The 20301-nt window shown below is 43.3% G+C and overlaps 1 protein-coding gene and 2 long non-coding RNA genes across 4 annotated transcripts in view; 1 reads left to right on the forward strand and 2 right to left on the reverse strand.

The window, feature by feature from the left end:
• The window catches only part of LOC111094708, a 134603-nt gene extending 118527 nt beyond the window's left edge, over positions 1-16076 (reverse strand). The window contains exon 1 of the long non-coding RNA XR_005386449.1: positions 15566-16076. This is a non-coding gene — a long non-coding RNA (uncharacterized LOC111094708). The remainder of the gene's footprint in view (positions 1-15565) is intronic.
• LOC111094707 lies at positions 133-4339 on the reverse strand. The gene is made up of 3 exons (XR_005386448.1): positions 3657-4339; positions 1736-1904; positions 133-428 (listed from the first exon to the last, which is right to left on the reverse strand). It is a non-coding gene; the product is annotated as an uncharacterized LOC111094707 (long non-coding RNA).
• Positions 16077-19540: 3464 nt separating the features above from the next.
• HPRT1 (hypoxanthine phosphoribosyltransferase 1) overlaps positions 19541-20301 on the forward strand; it is a 38295-nt gene continuing 37534 nt past the window's right edge. For both annotated transcript variants that reach the window (NM_001003357.2, NM_001313818.1), the window contains exon 1: positions 19541-19716. In NM_001003357.2, coding sequence (NP_001003357.2) covers positions 19690-19716 — 27 coding nt within the window. In that variant the 5' untranslated portion in view covers positions 19541-19689. The remainder of the gene's footprint in view (positions 19717-20301) is intronic.

Genomic DNA, 20301 nt, shown 5'->3' on the forward strand with positions numbered 1-20301 from the left:
TCTTTTTCCAGCTGTAGTCATCAGCAGTTGCTGAGGTCATTCCAAAGTTTAAACCTGGTAGAATTTCCTAGGAAAATTCTATGGCTGGCAAGGGCCAGTCCATATTTTTAAGGGAAAACCCTTTTTATTTATATATTAGAGTCCTTGGCTGTAGAGATAATGCTGCTTTATACGACAACCTATGTTACATAATTTTGCCTAGTTTAGATAATGAGGTATCTGGAAATTAAGGACGTAAAGCAAAAATGGATTCTTGATTTTTATTCAGAAGGTGAAAACTAGGGGCACCCGGGTGGCTCAGTCGGTTAAGCATCCAACTCTTGGCTTCGGCTCAGGTCATGAGATCCAGCCCCACATCCGGCTCCATCTCACCATGGTGTCTGCTTGTCTCTCTCTTTCCCTTTCTGCTTTTCTCCCCTGTACTCTCTCTAATAAATAAAAAAGATGAAAACTATAAAATGCCAGTTACGAAACTTACTGAGAACATTTAAAGTGTTACACTGTAGCAGACATGTTCTGCCCATGGTCAGTGTACTGAATTCATTGAGACCTGGATCTTTGTCAAAAGATAGGAGGTCCATAAACATCCAAATTATGCCTTTGTCTCTATCTCTGTCGCTATAAATGCGTTTTTGTATTGGAGGTGGGGGCAGTGCCTGGGATATAGGGAAGAAGATGCATCTGGGCAAAGAGGTAACTAGCTCTGCTCTGTGAATGCTAATCTCATAAACAGACTTACATGGAAACAAATACTGTTTGAAAGGGCAAATCTTTGGAATGGGACCTGAGGGCGTGCATATCAAGGGAGTGTTAGGAGCAGAACAATAGAAATAAACTGTGCTTTAATATGGACATTGGATTTAGAGCTACTGAGTTTCTACAAAGTTATTTGTACAGAAGCATGAGGTTTTTCTTTTTCTGAGTGTCTTTCTTAAAACAGAGCTATTTACAGATTTTTTTAATTTATTGAAGTCATACATAGCCGTATAAAGAACTGAAGTACTGATCCCTGCTACAACCTAGATGAACCATGGAAACTTAATGCTAAGAAACCAGGCACCAAGGATTACATCTTGTATGATGCCTCCCCCTTTTAAGATTTTATCTATTTATGAAAGAGAGAAAGAGAGAGCATGTACAAGAGTGGGGAGGAGCAGAGGGAGAAGCAGACTCATTGAGCAGGGACCACCCCCACCAACCATGTGTGAGGCTCCATCCCAGGACCCCGAGATCATGACCTGAGCCAAAGGCAGACACCTAACTGATGGAGCCACCCAGGCGCCCCTGTTTGATGCCCTTTATATGAAATGTCCAGAAGTAGCAAATCCATAGAGCTAGAATGCAGGTTAGTGATTGCCAGGGGCTACAGACAGGGGGCTCGGGGGAGGGACTGTTAGCAGGTACAGGGTTTCTTTTTTGGGGTGATGCAAATGGCTGGAATTAGGTAGCAGTGATGGCTACACAACTTTGTAAATATACTAAAAGCCATGAATTATACACGTTGAAAGGGTGAGTTTTGTATTACATGAATTTCACCTCAATTTTTAAAAAGTAATTCGTGGTCATTGTACAAAATTAAAACATACAAAGATGTATAGGGCAAAATGTGAAACTCCCCCTGTTCTCCACAAGCCAACTCCCCTGTATTTGACATAGATCCTTCTAAATTGTGTACATATATAACTTACATACTTTTTAGCATAAATAGGATCATGTTCTGCATGCAGTTCTGTACCTGTCGTTTTCACTTGAACAACGCTGTAAGGTGTCAGAACAACTAGATTCCCTGCCTTTTGTTCAGCAGCTCCATTCCATGGCAGTGTATGGATGAACTGGAATTGTTCTGTCTGGTCTCACAGGATCTTATGCAGGTCATTTCTTAGGCTAAATTTCCAGAAGTGGAACTAAGTAAAAGGTATATACATTTAAAGTTTTAATAAAAATTGCCATCCAAAAAATATTCACCAATTGAAAAGTTCACCCTATGGGGATTAAGCTTCCCTGCTTTTCCGCTCCAAAGGAGTGCCTTTTAACGGAAAGAATTATGGTATCTTCTTTAAAAAACATGATACATGCTCTATAGAAAATTATAGGGTTTTCATTTTGTCATAAAGCCCACCTAGACTATATCTCAAGGAAGCATATGGATTATTTGGGGGAAACTGGACACCATATCTCATTTGTGAAACAATGAAGTCAAAAGTTTTTGTTTCATACATGTTAGCAACAGTAGTAATTGGTGAATCATTTCCCTTCCTCCTGCTTTCTGAAAAGTGACAGATTGTTCATAGCTGCTCCTTGTTGCCAGATGGATCTACTTCTCTGTGTGTCCAGGGTCATACGTGGCTCAGTTCAGTGCACTTGAAGGGGTCGTGTACGGTTTTGTTGAAGAATTCCTATAGCCTTTATCTATTGTGATGGTTCTTACTCCCCAAACTGTGAATGTGTCTAACCACCCGTCAGTTATGTAAAAACAAGATGAAACCATTTGAACTTTTCACTTTTCAACTAGTTGTTTTATCCTTGTATGAATAAAATGTAAGACAAACCAGAAAAACTGACTGATGTATATATCATTCTTTTAGCTCATTTGCTAAAAAATTATTGTTCTCTAAGAATTTCAAGCAAGTTACCTGCATATCTAAAAATAAACTGTTGGTAAAAAATAACACAGATATTCAGTTATGATGGTCATTCAACCTGCCAGTTTCTATGTAAAGAATAAATTGAATGTAGTCAAGGATGATTGATACCACCTGAAAACTAGTTTTTTCTAATTCTCAAAATCATAGTTTTTGCTAATTAGGTATGTATGACATTAGCCAAACAACTATTTAAGAAGATTTAAGTCAGATGTATAACCTTACAAAAAGAATTCTTTAATGTTTTACCAATAACCCAACCTTTGATCATGTTTCTCTACACTCATTTCTCATATGTTTATGAAATAACAAAGTCTGTAAAGAGGGGTAAGACAACACCACGACTCCATTAGTTCTTTTTTGCAACTTTGAACTTCAGTGGTCATGGAGACCGCTGTACGTTCATTTCAGAGGTTAGCCAGACAATTTAACACAAAGGCTTATTTTCAAATGTTCCTGATCCTTAAGCCCAAATAGGCTTATGTTCTATATTTAGTATTGATTTAGTATTACCAGGAAGCAATCATTCTCGGGACCCTGGTTTCATATGTTCTCGGTTAGAGAGCAAGCACAAAAGATAAGCAGTTTCTGAAAGTTTGCAGATCAGAGAGCTGGAATTTTGGCATTATCCTCAAATACAACACTCTTTCCGGACCTCCCTTAGAAGAGTTGTTCTTAAGCATTTCAACCTATTCCGTGTGCCCAGACCGCTTAGGGCAGCTATCCAGTATGCAGGGGCTGGGGGTGGGGACACAGGGAGAGGGATTAAAGAAAACATATGTGGCTTAAGGGGAAGGCTTGGCAGATGTCCATTCTCGCTTGGGAAGAGGCAGGGTAGGAGAGAGAAGTTTTCGGCAGCCTTTACGGCATTTCATAACTGGGGTCACTTCATTCCATGAAACTCGGAAGTGCAGCCAACTCTAGGGCACATCCTAGAAAGATCGCCACAAAACTTGGAACACTTTTGCGCTTTATTCTTTTCTTCCTTTGATGCCCTCCTGGGAACTCACTTACCTGACTTCCCATGATCTCTACCACCCCTTCAAGACGACTCCTTTCCTGACTCTTCTCCCCAGCCCCAATGTAAGTGGTCCGCAGCCTTCTGGTCTTTCCATCTTGGATTGTTCTCGCTCAGCCGTAATCTGCTGCTACAGCTGTCAGCTGTGTGTTCTGCTGATGAGTCCCCATCCTTATCCACACTCGGCTCCACCCACTGGGTAGTTTCAGCTACACTCCTGGACATTTTTACCCAGTCTGCTGGCTACTCAAGCATGAATCCCAAACTGAATTGTCCTGACCTGGATTTTCTCTTTGTCAGGTGATGGGGCTAACGATGGGTCTGCTTACATCTCCACGTCAGCTTGCTAAGTTCCTCACAATCTGTTATTCTGTCTTTTGGGTCCATCCTCTCCATTCTTACTGCTGATAAACTTGTGATTTTCCTCGGTGTTTGTTGGTTTTTCTCTTTCACCTTTTGCCCGGAATCCTGACTCCTGTTTCCACTCTGGACCCATGTTCCTCAGACTCTTCGTTCCTTGGTTTTCTTCATGAGGCAGTTCTTGCCCTCACTTCCTTTACTATTCAACCTGCATGAGATGGTTAATCACCTCCACTACCTCTAGACATCACTGGCCTCAACTTGCCACTTCTGTCAATTCTCATCCACCCTTTTACCTTCCCCTGTGCCTAGAGTTCCTTCTACTGTCCCATCTGGGGAAGGTGACCCGCCAGAGGAGATTGCAACCCATGTGGCCTGGTGCCGCACAAATATTGGTGTTTGTTCCCAGGTTCTCCATATCAGTCTTCAATCCTTTTAACTTGTCTTTCCTTTTATCCTTACAAACTGTTACAAACATAAGCATATGGACTCTGGGTTTTGGTGGCCTTGGCTCGGATCCTATGTAACCTTGAAGTTACTGAATCTCCACCTCCATGATCTCATCTTGAAAATGCCTGTAAAAATAGTACTCATTGCATAGACTTGTGAGGATCAAAGGAGAGAACAGACTCAAGACTCTCCCATCCCCTGACATGCTGGCCCTTGCTCCTGTGTTTCCTTCTAGTTGTGCCCTGTTTCTCTCCTCTTCTCATGTAATTTTCTTGAAAGTTGAGTCCCCACTTGACGTCTCTGCATCTGTATTTTTATTACACATTCCTCAGCTTCACTGCACTCACTTCTGTTCACACCTCTCCACTTCCTCAACTACACGGAAACTGTTCCAGCAAAGTCCACTGGTGGCCTTTGCCAAATCCTGTGGGTACTCTTCACTTCTTATTTCTTTGCCTTCTTGACTGTAACATCCCTGAAGGATCAGGTGTGGTAAGGGGACTAGCCGATGGAAGGATTTCCGTGATCCTTCAGCTATAAAGGTAAATCTATCAAGTCAACTTGGAAAAGCGTTTTATATTTTCACTAGTCATATATGAATTGATGCTCAGTGAACCAAAATTAGAAAATACAGAGAAGTAAAAAAAAAATTCCAATCTCCCATCATCTTATGAACCATAAGGCCACCATTATATTTTTTGTAAAATCTTCAAACATTTCTGTGCATATATGTAATTATAAAAAAAGGGGTTCATATTATACCTAGTAAGTTGTACTCTGCCTTTTTCACCTACAAATCAGAAATATCTTCACAGTTCAGTAAATAAACTGTCACTCCTAATGGTTGCATTAGTCCATTTTGTGGATGTATCCTAGAGTTTGGCCATTTCCCTATCATTAGATACTTAAGTTTCCAGGTTTTGTTGTTGCTATTATTTTGCTGTTGGAAAAAGTGCTGATATAATGATGAAGAAAGAGCAGAGAGCCTCAGATTAAAGGATATTCTACAGAACAACTGGCCTGCACTTGTCCTGAATGTCTCGAAGATCCAAGAAAAGCCGAAGAACTATTTCACATTAAGGGTGATAAAAATACGTGACAACTAAAAGTAATGTGTAACCCTGAATTGGGAACTGGTTCCGCAAAACAGAATTCTTGCTGTGCAGGAGGACATTCTGGGGACTAATGACTAAATGTAAATAGGGACTGAAGATTAGACATTATTAGGTCAATGTTAATTTCCTGATTTTGATAATTGTGGTTATAAGAGAATACTCTTATTCTTAGAAAATATATACTGAAGTGTTTAGGAATAAAGGTGTTATGTCTGCCTTTTACCTGGTTCAGAAAAAGAAATGTGTGTGTGTGTGTGTGTGTGTGTGTGTGTGTGTATAAAGAGATAAAGCAAATGGAGCAAGATATCACACGTTGATGAATCTTGGTGGATGATATGCAGGAGTTCTTTGTACTATTCTTGCAACTTTTCTATAGTTTTGAAAAAAAAAATTAAAGGTAGGCACACCAGCAGAAGTAGCAACCATTATTAAGGGAGCCTGAAGAAAGTCCAAACTCAGGGAACAGGAGTAAGCCATGAGAAATCCTTCCCAAGGGTATGGAGACAGGAGAGGAACCACACTCTGGTGGAAGGAGCATGAGCTATATTTGGATCAAGTAGCCTAGAGAGGAAGGCCACTAAGGAACCACATCTGGAGGAAAGAATGTGAACGATATTTGGATCAAGTGGCCCAGAGAGAACTGTCTCCCTCCCCAACACCTAGGGTGACTCTCTACCTTTTCTGCCTGAACACACCCTATTATTGGAAATCGATCTTTTGAGCTGTTGTCACCCTTCAGCTGCCACTGTTTTGTTTGTATTTCAGGGTCTCCATCCATATCTTAGGTTCTTTTTTCATTTTTCTGAAGTAACATTTCCTTTTTTTCCTATAGGAAGCATGGGTAACAAATGTTTGAAAATAAATAATGCTGAGATGAACATTCTTATACATATAGCTTTCTGCCCTTGTCTGATTATATCCTTAAGATAAATTTCTTTTTTTTTAAAGGCTTGAGAGAGAGAGATTGAATGGGGGGGGGGAGGCAGGGGCAGAGGGAGACGGAGAGAATCCCAAGCAGATTCCCTGCTGAGAGTGAAGCCCAATGTGGGGCTCCATCTCAGGACCCTGAGATCATGACCTGAGCCAAAATCAAGAGTCAGATGCTCACTTGACTGAGCCACCCAGGCACCCCCGAACTACTCAGTTTTTAACAATAATCCCTGATTATCTTAAAATATACGGTGTTTAAATTTCTTCAGTGGAAGTGGAACTTAAGTGTTTGCTATTCTGATCTAAATTTCCACAATTTTCTCAGGGGGAAGGGAGATGTAAACACAAGTTCTTGAGGTTTTTGAAATCATCTTGAGGTCAACACTCACTTTATATATAATTACCATCTCTATATTATATGTGTTACAGGCATATATTCCAGGCAATTCTAGTAGATCATATAAAATTAGATGCTTATTAATCTAGTTTTATACTAATTTCAACTCCCCAAAGACACTTAAGAATATTAAGAGATAGCAAAATAGAGATAAAATACAATTGCTAAATATTTTTTACAACCATGCATCAGATAATATGCCTTTAAAAGTCCACACACAAGGCTGAGTAGAAACATTTCTATATATTCATGTAAATTTCAGAATGTTACCTCGATTCAAATTATTACTAGATAGCTACCAGTGAAAATGAATAAAAATTCAATTAATTTGTTGCCTGAGCAATTGCCTTTTAAATTTCTAACAAATGGTGGAAATTAGACATAGTTTTAATTATGTAGCACACAAAATCATTATTAATTTATATTCACAATAATATAATATTCCTTTCAACTTGATTCCTATATTAGGAAAATGTTTCTAAAAGTCCCACGATAACTCATTTTCACTGGTAGCTGCGGACCTGGATGTGGTGGATGCTGCTGGTGTCCTATCCAGCTCCCATGACCAGCTAGAGCCCTCATAGCACCTTTGTTTGGTATGCAGTTTCCACTTGCGACCTTCTCTAGTTACTTGCCATTGCCTTATGGGAGCCTGGGAGGCTCCATTGTCCCTCTTCCCAGGTAGCCAGTGATTCTAAGATACAAAGTCCTTGTCCCCTGTCTCAAGACAGGACTACTGCAAGTTTTTCCCCTGAGTCAGGCCAGGGCTAGACTTTACCTGAGGCTACGTCCTTGCTCAGCTCACTCCTGTCTCTATCCTGCTTTGATTCTGACCTTGCCAGGTTTTCTTTTTTTACAATTTTATTTGACAGAGACCGTGTGCAGGAGCAGAAGGAGCAGAGGGAGCAGCAGGCAGAGGGAGAGGGAGAGGGAGAAGCTGCCTCCCCGCTGAGCATGGAGCCCGAAGCTGGGCTCTGTCCCAGGACCTTGAGATCATGACCTGAGCCGAAGCCAGACACTTAAGTGACTGAGCCACCCGGGCGCCCCCAGTCTGTCAGTTTTATGCACCTGGTAGCAGTATCAGCTTCCAGAGAAACCAGCTTCCAGTAGAGCCCTTCCTACCAAGCTCTGGGACTGTGTTTTGTTATTCTCTCCAGAAGTCCCACTCTCTAGCCAAGGGCTATTCTACAGAACTTTCTACGGTGGTGGAAATGTGCTATGTCCATCTGGTCTAATACAGTAGCCACTAGCTACAAGTAGCTATTGAGCATTTACAATGTGGCTAGTAGGACTGAGGAGCCCAGTTTTTTATTTAATCGTAGTTCATTTAAGATTTAAATAGCCACGTGTGGTTAGTGGGTACTGTACTGGATAGCACAGCTCTATCTAAGTCATAGCAGGGACCTTTAGGCAAGTATGAATGGAGAGCAGAGACTATCCAAAATGTTCAATTTGTTTCTTACAGTGAGCAAAAGTATCAGAATGGAGGGGAGTGCAATACCTTATTAGGGAACAGTATACAAGTGAACGGACCTGCTTGTAATTATCAGTGTATGATAATCCTGAGGCAAGCACATTTTATGAACAGAGAAGGCCTTTGGTAAATCTTCAGGGTGTTAAAATCTGTCCTGTATAGTGTGTGCTATAATCGCTCTCAAATAACAGAACTATTTTAAACTGGGCAAGAAAAGTCATTAGAAGTCAGTTTGATAATGGTCACGTCATTAGCCCTTACACACATAAATGTGAATCTGTATCACCATGATGCTTGCAATGAGAATTTCCTATAGTAATAAAAAGTAACATAAAGTAACTTGAGCTTGTCTTTGACTTGACAACTTTCCCTGTATTGTGAACCTAAACCATGAGACAGTTTGCTCTTGGTCTCATTGAAAATATGTAAAGCATACCTATTATACCTCATTATTTCTCTAACACCCCTCCCCACCTTTGCTTGTGAGCCCACAACATGAGTCAGGAAGAGAGAGCAAACCTTTGGTGCGAACGGCCATCTAGGAGAGTGCTAAGGATGGTTTGGGGGTAAAATATCTAATCGTGGGGTTTTTTTTATTATTACTCAGGAGACACACACACACACACACAGAGGCAGAGACATAGGCAGAGGGAGAAGCAGGCTCCCCGTGGGGAGCCCAGTGAGGTACTCAGTCCCAGGACCCCAGCATCACACCCTGAGCCAAGGCAGGTGCTCAACCACTGAGCCACCCACGTGTTCCTCTCATCAGTTTTATTATTTTGAATTTGCGACCTGATCCTAGAAAAGAGCAACATTAGAAAGAGACGTCGGGTGGGGGTGGGGGCCAGGGGGTTGAAATGGGTGATGGGGATGAAGGAGGGCACTTGTGATGAGCACCGGATGTTGTACATAAGTGATGAATCACTAAATTCTATACCTGAAACTAACACTACACTGTATGTTAACTAACTGGACTTTAAATAAAAACTTGGCAGGGAAAAAGAGGTCAGTATGCCAGTCTCTAGAACCAGAGTAACAGTGCTTTCCAAAAACCCCAACAGGTGATAACCTAACCTTAGGGACTTCTACTTTCTGTAGAAGCAAAGAACCCTTATAAAATCTTGTTTTATTTGCTGATTTTTCTACATTTGTCTATAGCATGCAATACAGAAACATGAAAGTTAGCTGACTTTTTTTTGTTGTTGTTAGCTGACCTTTTTAAGAGTCTACATTTAAGCTGGGTAAGGCAACAACTCTCTATGCAGAAAGTAAGTCAACTTGAATTTTATTATGCATAAAGTTCTCTTTCCAAAAAAGAATTCAAGGGACGCCTGGGTGGCTCAGTGGTTGAGCATCTGCCTTCGGCTCAGGGCATGATCCTGGGGTCCCTGGATAGAGTCTCAATTGGGCTCCCTGCAGGGAGCCTGCTTCTCTCTCTGCCTCTCTGTGTGTGTCTCTGATGAATAAAACAAACAAACAAACAAATATTCTTAAAAAAACAAAAAAGAAAAAATTCAATATACCTCAATATACACATATTTAGATATATAAATTTAAACATACATACACGTACTAAATATGATAGGTGGCATTAAGCTTTAAGCCTTATTTTTAATTTTTAAAAAAATCCCTCCCCTTTTTTGCAAGTAATCTCTTTGTGGGGCTCAAACTCACAACCCAAATAAAGATCAAGAGTTGCATACTCCGCCGACTGAGCCAGCCAGGTACCCCTAAACCTTAGTGTTTTTTTTTTAAGATTTTATTTATTTATTCATCAGAGACACAGAGAGAGAGAGAGAGAGAGGGAGAGAGAGAGAGGCAGAGACACAGGCAGAGGGAGAAGCAGGCTCCACGCAGGGAGCCTGATGTGGGACCTGATCCAGGGTCTCCAGGATCACACCCTGGGCTGAAGGTGGCGCTAAATCCCTGAGCCACCCGGGCTGCCCTAAACCTTAGTTGTTTTTTGTTTGTTTGTTTTTTTAACCTTAGTTTTTAAAATAAAATTACTCTTAAGCTTATTATAAGACACTGTTGGATTTTCATATCATGATTTGAATGTTATAACGTAATGCCCAGAGCTTGGTTTCTAATACTGCTAATACTAATCATTTCTATTACTTCTAATACTACTCTCCAATGAAAGGAACCAGTGCTTTTTGGAAAAAACAGCCAATTGTAAGGCTAGGACCGGAAAAGTACAAGATAAGCCTGGAGTATCTTGTGGTGCCAGAAATTAAGGAAGTGCTAAAAGAATGATAGGGAAATTGGGGATCCCTGGGTGGCTCAGCGGTTTAGTGCCTGCCTTCGGCCCAGGGCATGATCCTGGAGTCCCGGGATCGAGTCCCACATTGGGCTCCCTGCGTGAAGCTTACTTCTCCCTCTGTCTGTGTCTCTGCCTCCGTCTCTCTCTCTGAATAAAAAAATAAAAAATCTTAAAAAAATGATAATAGCTACAAAGGGAAATGGGAAATAGCTACAAAGACACAGGAGCCAACATGGAGGGACTCCCAATAGCCAAATTTTGGGCAATTTGGGCAAAATGTAATTAATATTACTGATGGTTCATTACCTACAGGATAAAGTTCCTGAGTCCATGGCAATTTAAATAATTTAAAAACTAATGAGTAAGGTGAAGGCAAAGCTCTTTATTACAGTAGCATTCTAAATAGCAAGTGAAGAAGGAATGATGTTAATGGAAAAAGCAAGATTCGACAAACACCCCAGTAATAATTGTTGCAGTCAGAAATCAGCATGGAGGCTAGAATTAGTCAGTGAAAGTCTGATGAGGAACAGAATATTTAGGGTCTCAAACTAGAATGCCTAATAATCCTTATTAATTACAAAGAGGAAACGAGTATGTAGTGAAGCAGTGTGGCAGATACTGCCTTAAGTAATCAATCCAAAGTAGCATCAATAATGGGACAAATTGACAAACATGCTCTTCCTAATATAAAAACACACCATTATGACCGCTGTGTTTCTGGCCCAAAATGGAACACTTGAAACTCCATGGTGTGGTAACATTAGACAAGCCTGAACTGAGGGAAATTCTACCAGCCAGTGCCCTTTGAAAATGTGAAGGTCATAACAGACAAAGACAGGAATTGTTCCAGGAATAAAGAGGTAAAGGAGATTTAAGGAAATACAACATGTGCTCCCAGATCAGATCTTGGTCCAGAAAAAGAACAGTAATTGGACAATTGATTAAACTTAGATAAAGATTCTAGATTGGTTAATAATTTTGTATCAGTGTTAATTTCCTGATTTTGATCATTGTACTAGGTGTGGTTATATTAAATGTTAACACTGGGGAAGGGTATACACATCTTGCTCCACTTACAATGGTGTTATGCCCTGATAAAACTACTGTAGGCTGAAAATATTGTAAATCAAAAATGCATTTCCTACAGTTGGGCAAAATCATCTAACGCAAAGCCTAATTTATAATAAAGTGTTGAATATCCCATGTAATGTATTGAATACTGTACTGAAAGTGAAAAACCACAATGGTTGTATGGATGCAGAATGGCTGTCAGTGTACGGGTTGTTCACCCTCATGATCATGTGGCTGACTGGGTGCTGTGGCTCACTGCCACTTCCCAACATCACGAGAGGACTGTATTACATGCCACTAGCCTGGGAAAAGATCAAAATCCAAAATTCCAAGTACACTTTCTACTGAACATGTACTGCCTTCGCACTATCGTAAAGTCAAAAAATTGCAAGTCAAACCATTGTAAGTTGGGAACCATCTGTACTGAGAAGTTTGAGAGAGAAAAACAGAACAGGGAGGTAGGACAATCAAGTGGTGTCCCAGAATTCAAGGGAATAGAGTCAAAAGAACACAATGACAAATAATATCAAATGCAATAAGGAGGACAGTTATAGGCCAAAAATTGTGTCCATTGGATTTGGCAAGATAACAGTCAATGGTGTTGTCCAAGCCAAGCTGTTTTGGCACCACTGTGGGCACAGAAGACAGACCACAGTGAGTGAGGAGGGTGGACAGCAAGTGAGAAAGTTGATAAAGCAAGTATTAACAACTCATGAATCTAGGGCTGCTGAAGAAGATTTTTTTTTAAGATTGTATTTATTTAAGAGGGAGAGAGAGCAGGGGAGGAGCAGAGGGGGAGAGAATCTCAGCAGACTATGGAGCCCAACGCGAGGCTTGATGCCACGACCCTGAAACCACGACCTGAGCAGAAACCAACAGTCTGATGCTTAACTGACTGAGCCACTCAGGCACCCCAAAGAAAGAATTTTTCTAATTAAACAGTTTATTTTTTAAAATCCTAAGGAAGCAGAAAGCAACTTCCATTAGCCATGTGGGATTTTGAGAGTTTTAGAAATTGGTCTATATAAAAGGCCATTTGTAATAATATCAGAAGGCTATAAAATATGTAAGACAAGGACAGTAGGTAGTTGCTAGAAAATTAAGCTCTGCAAATCATAGTTTAATGGTCATTAAGAAGACCCTGATAGAGACATGGAATGTTAGCATAGAGATTGAATGAGGGAACTCTGGGTGATTGGTGGCTGACAACTTTCAGATGAATAGATACAGAGTTTTAAAAGAATTCAATAAGAATACATGGTCCTAGGGGCACCTGGGTGGCTCAATGCTTGAGCATCTGCCTTTGGTTTGGGCTGTGATCCCAGATCCTGGGATCAAGTCTGGCATCAGGGAGCCTGCTTCTCCCTCTGCCTATGTCTCTGCCTCTCTGTGTCTCTAATGAATAAATAAATAGAATCTTTAAAAAGAGAAAAGAATACATGGTCCTATACTAGCACCTGGCCTTACTTGTTATAAACTCATTTCTTTGTTCCAAACTAAAGCCAGCATGCACGACTTAACAACAGCAGTTAACTTCCATTTTGACATTCCTGTCATAAAATATTTTACAAAATCAAATTTTTCTCAGAACCTCCTGGAAATTTTTCCGAGAACATGAGCTATGACATAAAGAGAGGACTTTAAATGCATTCATTCATTCAATTATTCATTTGCTTACTTATTTCTTGGATAAAAGAAACTTGGGTCTGTATGGGCCTGAAGGGAAAGACTAGAAAGAAGGAGATACAAATGCTATGGGAGAATAAGAGTAGATATTTGACAGAGACCAGTACCACAGGTGATGGATTGCAGGCCACAGACGGGTCTGCTGGTCAGAGGAGGGGCTCCTCAGCTCTGGGTCTGGAGGAGAGAAGAGACACAGTGTAGATGTGTATGGCAGGGACTGATGTGCTTCCTGTTTCCTCCACTCTCTTCATGAGCTATTGGGTTGAGTCAACCCCTCTAGAGTGAGGATGATGAAGTTGAACAGGGACATTCAGAACATTCCTGAGAGGAGTAAGACAGGATGCTGAACAAGGACTCGTGAAGGATTGTGAATGGGGTGTTAGGGCCCAGTCCCACGAATCTATGGAGGGACCAGTCTCCACGATTGTGGGATTTTCTCCAGTGCCTAGGCGAGGTAGATAGAACAGGTGTGGCTCTGCCATCTGGGCAAAGCAGAGGTGGAAGGGCACAAAGGACTTCCAGCAGTTGGTGAGAGTGGTTCAGGTGGGATCCTGAGCGAAGTGGGAAGTGAGGGAAGCCGGGGGCAGAGTGGCTGATCAGGGAATGGGAAGTCTCTCCCGTGGGCCTGAAGCACAGTTATGATAGGCAAGGTGGTCCAGGATGCCCGGAGAGGAAGGAAATCAGGGTGAGAAGTTGGGACACCATAGTGGAGAGATGCCATCCAGCACCCCCCCCCCCCCCCCCGGCCACCGGCCCTACAGCACTGTAGGGGAGCTATACATTCCAGTTTGCCTGGGATTGTTATTGCAGCAACTTATCCAATTCAGCATTTGTCTGAGAGGTTTTGTTTTCCCACCCAGGGTAAGTATTAATAACTGAATCAACATAAGTCAGGATGGGGCTGTGGGACCACCACCTTTTAATTCTAGCTTCTGCCTCAGTCTTCTTTGCCTACCAGCCTGTGCAGTACATACGGAGAGAAGCAAATTCTCACTTTAATACAGTTAGACCTAAATGGCAACCAGTGATAACCCTTCTCCCTTTCTCTAATCTTTTCTAAATAGTATGTAACCCTCTCAAGGACAGCATGCTGGGTGTTCATCGATAACAGAGTGCACTCAGACCTTAGAAGTTAAAGACAACCGACTCATGCTTGTCCCAGGCAGGGACGAGAGGGAACATTCACCACTGTGTGCCCCTTTGTTGGACACTTGGGGTTCCAGAAGGGTATGCCGGCCATTTGTGCCCATGCCAAAGCCTACGAGATACAGGAAGCTGCCCAGCCATGAGTTGGTAGGCCAGTGGACATAGCGAATTACATCTTTACATGTACATAAAGTATACTAAGGAAACAGAGACTGAGGTGTCGTGCCATAGAACAGAGTAAGTCACCTGAATGCTCTCAGTGCAGTGGTTATGTCATTCATTATATGGTGCAAATCTACAACACCCTTTTTTCCTACAAATTTGCAGTTCACCCTTTTCGGCACATGATTCAAAAACTAAAGTGCAAGATTAATGCAAAATTAAATGCCATATTTGTTACTCAAGACATTGATCATGACTGTGTAACATGAACAAAACAGTTGGCAATGCTTTATCATCCACGCGCATGGAGCACATGGCTATCACTGACCACAGGAAAACCAGGGGCATAAATTTGCAGAGACAGCTTCAGCATCAACCTCACAGGTTTGTAGTTATTTTAAGGAGGCTGTGCCCAAAGATGATGATTTAATGGGGTGCAGCTGCAGAGAGGGTATTTACGTATTGCTCTGTGAATGGCTTGTTTAGATCAACTGACTGTTCTTCAACATTCATTTGTTCATTTTGATTTCAAGTGTCCTGTACCACACTTGATCTTAGCCAAAAGGCCGAGAAGTGATCAAGTGTCCTGTACACGACAAAAAGTGTAGTGAGAGCTTTAAATAAGTAGCTCTATTTTCAGGGCTTCACAGTTAAATGATGTCAGTTATATGATGCCATCTATATCATTAGATATTTCAAATAGAAAATCAGTTGTATTAGCGCTCTCTGGAGAAACAGAACCCCATGTGTGTATGAGCCAGAGACAGAGGGGAGGGGGAGGGGAGGAGATAGAGAAGGAGGGGAGAAAATGAAAGACAGCGAGAGAGATTTATTTTAAGGAATTAGCTTACACGTTTGTGGAGGCTTGACGAGTCCAAAATCTGATGGGGGAGGCCGGCTGGCTGGACACTGCCGGAGGAGTTGCAGTTCCAGTCCGAAGGCGGTCTGCTGGCAAAATTCCTCCTTGCTTAGCGGAGGTCAGCCTTTGCTCTATTCAGGCCTTCAAATGATTGGAGGAGGCCCGTCCACATTGTGGAGGGTAATCTGCTGTAGCCAAAGTCCACTGATTTAAATGTTAATCTCACCCAAAAACACACCTTTACAGAAACAGTCAGAATAATGTTTGTTCAGATATCTGGGTATTGTGGCCCAGCCAAGGTGACACATAAAATTAACTGTCAGTTTTGTTAATTCCAATACTGGTTCAGTTTTCATCCAGTTCATGGAGTCAAAGCAAAGCTTAGAGAAATGTATTCTGATGAAGGTGGAACATCCAAGATCACTAGGAAGGCTACTCTAAATTTAACATAAAAATTTAACACTTAGAGGGACGCCTGGGTAGTTCAGTTGGTTAAGCATCTGCCTTCCGCTCTGGTCATGATCCCAGAGTCCTGGGATCAAGTCCTGCATCGGGCCCCCTGCTCAGCAGGGAGTCTGCTTCTCCCTCTGTTTGCCATTCCCCGTTTGTGCTCTCTCTCCCTCTCTCTGACAAATGAATAAATAAAAGTCTTTTAAAAAATTCAACATTTAGGGACGCCTGGGTAGCGTCAGCGGTTGAGTGTCTGCCTTTGGCTCAGGGCATGATCCCGGATTCCTTTCCTTATCTCTTCCTGCATGCAAATATTCTAGTAAAACAGTGGCATACTTAGCATATTTGACACAGAATAGATAATTTTTAATTTAAAAAATGACAAAATTGGGGCACTTAGGTGGCTCAAGCAGTTAAGCACCTGATTCTCGATTTCAGCTCATGTCATGATTTCAGGGTTGTGAGTTCAAGCCCGGAGTTGGGCTCTGCGCTGGGTGTGGAGCCTTCTTGAGATTCTCTCTCTCCCTATCCCTCTCCTGGTGTGCACCTGCACACTCTGTCTCTCAAAAAAAAAAAAGACAAAATGATTTTGTCTATATGAAAATTTTATTTCCTGTAATAGTAATAGCTATTTTCTTGATTTCTTTTTAGGACTTAAGACAATTATAATTTTAATTTTTCAAGTTTTTAAAAAGTAGGCTCCATACCCAGTGTGGGGCTTAACTCTCAACCCTGAGATCAAGAGTCACATGCTCTACTGACTGAGCCAGCCAGGTGCCCCAACTATTACAATTTTAAAATAACACATTTCAGGGACACCTGTGGGGCTCAGCAGTTGAACATCTGCCTTCAGCTCAAGTCATGATGCCGGGGTCCTGGGATCGAGTCCAGCATCAGGCTCCATGCAGGGAACCTGCTTCTCCCTCTGCCTATGTCTCTGCCTCTCTCTATGTGTCTCTCATGAATAAATAATTTTTTAAAAATTAAAAAAAATAACATTTTGATTTTAAATATATTGTCCAAATTCAGCAATACATTTCATCTGTGAACCGGATTTTCACTTACCAAACAGAAGTATTACATCTTGCAAGTTTCACTATTTGCTGTTTTAAATTTTAAACACAAATAAAAGCTCCAAGCTGTCATAGAGTAACAGGATGGAAATAATAGTACTATTTGTCTTTACAGTTAGCAGGCTATCACTGTTTATTTCAAACCCCTGAGAATTCAGGAGTATGTGCTACCACAGGGGTTGGAGAAAGAAGAAACTGCAAGCCACAAACAAGCCAGAAGGGCTCTGAAGTGTTGGATTACCTACTTTAGAAACAAATGTGGCAGGCGGGGCAGGGGTGGGGGTGGGGGGGTGGGGGCTGGATGTGTACCTGAGTGGCTCATTTGTTTTAAGTGTCCAACTCCTGATCTCAGGGTCCTGAGTTCAAGACCCACCTTTAGCTCCAGGCTGGGCATGGAACTTACTTTAAAAAAAAAAGAGAGAGAGGGACACCTGGGTGGCTTGGTGGTTGGGCATCTGCCTTTGGCTCAGGGCATGATCCTGGAGTCCCAGGATTGAGTCCCATTATCGGGCTCCCTGCATGGAGCCCGGTTCTCTGCCTATGTCTCTGCCTCTCTCTATCTGTGTCTCTCGTGAATAAATAAATTAAATCTTTAAAACATAAAAAAGAGAGAAACAAATGTAGCTGAGTCCACATGTGCCAGGGGCCCAACATATAACTGTAAGTGCTCTAACTCCTGGTGGAACACAATGTTTGTTAAAAGGATAAGTAATAAAAATGTGCTGATATGAACCTCAAAGTCTATATCCAATAGAAATGCATTCATGTGTTTATGTACAAAATAGGTACGAAATGTTCACAGCAGCACTATTTGCAATAAACCAAACCTGGAAACTGACCAAATGTCCATCAGTAGAATAACAAATAAGAAGTCTTAGATGCTAGAAGGATAGAGTGAAGAATTGTTTAAGGTAATAATATGGAACGCATAGCATTGTTATTAACATTTTTTGAAGCAAGAGCTATGCTAGGCATTCTTGCATAATTTTGTTTAATCCTCACCATGCCCTGTGGTTGAGATATAAATTATCGTCAGGGATCCCTGGGTGGCGCAGCGGTTTGGCGCCTGCCTTTGGCCCAGGGTGCGATCCTGGAGACCCGGGATCGAATCCCACGTCGGGCTCCTGGTGCATGGAGCCTGCTTCTCCCTCTGCCTGTGTCTCTGCCTCTCTCTCTCTCTCTGTGACTATCATAAAAAAAAAATTAAAAAAAAATTATCTTCATTTGACATATAAGGAAACTGAGGCACACAGAGGCCGAGGATCCTGCTCAAGGTATAACACTAGCTAGTGGTGAACTCAACTCAGGATTTAAACTCAGATCTCAGTCCAAACCCCACATGTACCTTTTCCATTATAGTCTGTTATCACTCCATGATAGATAGGGGAGGCAGAAAAACTCAGACACTATGGTGTTCCCAGACTCATACACGATAAAATCACAACTGCTATTCTTTCTTGGGCACCTACTACGAGGCAAGTAGTATGCTAGGTGCTTTACATAAGTGATTTTTACAATTCTCACAATAAACCTTCATAGGAAGAATTATTCTCATTTTTTTTATGAAGGCTCAGAGTTCAATGACGCCCAGGTTCACAAATCTCTTACCATCACATATCCTCAGTGGCCCTAATAGAGGACACCTAGCATGCGCTGGGCACTCTGGTGGGTGCCGGAGCTGTAGGAACGGCAGGAATGGAACAACTGTTATTTGCTTACCTGACTTACGTGAGACTAGGGGAGGATCCCCCCTCAACCCGCCCCAATTCCAAACAGGAATTTGTGGAGGCAAAAATAAAGATCAGTAATAGCAACGGTTCCCACTTCCTGATTATGCAATGTCCTAGGTACTGTGCCGTCTACATGCGTATGCGCACACAGATGCCGCGTCTAATCCTCACAACAATCCCGTTAATATCCTCACTTTACTGAGACGAAAAGAGGCTCAGGAAGTCTGATTCGCACAAGGTCACAGAGCAGTAAGGTGTCCCCCGCCGGATGTGTACCCTGATCTGCTCACCCTAGGGCTCCTAGGTCTGAACTCACACACCCTGTTAAAGTTTTTTGGTAGAACTGGGCCACCAGTCGGGCAAACGGAATCCGCAATGCGGTCCAAGGTCTTGGGAAGGAGACGCCGGGCGAGAGGAGCACGTGGTGACTGCAAGCGGAAGAGCCGGAGCCCAGTTTAGCGCACTGGGAAGAAGGCGGCGACAGGTCTGGGAATCCTGGAGCCGGAGGTCCCGCTGGGAGACCCAGGGAAAACGGGACACAGGATGCGCGCTAGGAGTCGCCGCTTCTTCCGGAGGAAAATTCCCACCTCGTGCGCTTGGAAACCCGCAGGCGCCGGCGGAGACTACCGGGCGGCCTGTGGGCGGAGCCGGGGGCGGGGCGGAGCCGGGGGCGGGGCGAGCCGGGGCGGGGCCTGTTAGGCTCGGCTTGGCGGCGGCGGCGGCCTAGAGCGCAACGGCAGAGCAAATCTCTCCGCTTTCCCGCGGGTCGCCGCCTTCTGCAGGAGAACCTCCGCCTCCTCTGCTGCAACGCCGGCTTCCTCCTGTTCAGGCTGCCGTCAGCCCCCGCGCCCGCCGGCTTCGTAATGGCGACCCGCAGCCCCAGCGTCGTGGTGAGCAGTTTGGCCCGCCCGGCCGTGGCGGCGGCTGGCGGCCCCTGAGGCGCGCGGCCCGCAGTGCGGCCGCCGGGGCCCGGGGTGGCCCGGGGAAGCCCGGAGGGGCGGGAGGCGGCCGCTGCGTCCCGGCTCGGGCTTTACGTCACGCAGGGCGGCGTGGGAGACGGATGGCGAGGTGTGGGGTGGGTGCCCCGGGACATGCCCGGCCTGGAGGGCTGCGTGTGGGAGGAGAGGGTGGAAATGGCGTTTTGGTTGACTTGTGCCGCTGGGGAGCGTGCTGCGGGGAGGGGCCCGCGGGCCAGTTTGGGGATGATCTGGCGCGCCGCGCGGGTCGGGGGGGGGGGGTGCGTTTTTTCGGAGAGGCCCTTCTCTAAACTGGGGGTATGCTGCCCAGGCCCTGTGTAGAGGGTCCAGGCATGGAATGACCACATAGGGCACGCAGAGACTGGCATTTGCACCCAGTTCCGCAAATACCATAATGACTGTGCGAATGCGCATTGCCTGGTCGAATCCTCACAGCAACCTTGGTAGCGGTAACCATACCTACCTTTTTGCATACAAGGAAATACTGAGACGATATTA

Source organism: Canis lupus, chromosome X (genome assembly GCF_011100685.1).
Source record: "Canis lupus familiaris isolate Mischka breed German Shepherd chromosome X, alternate assembly UU_Cfam_GSD_1.0, whole genome shotgun sequence".
Classification (NCBI taxonomy): domain Eukaryota; kingdom Metazoa; phylum Chordata; class Mammalia; order Carnivora; family Canidae; genus Canis; species Canis lupus.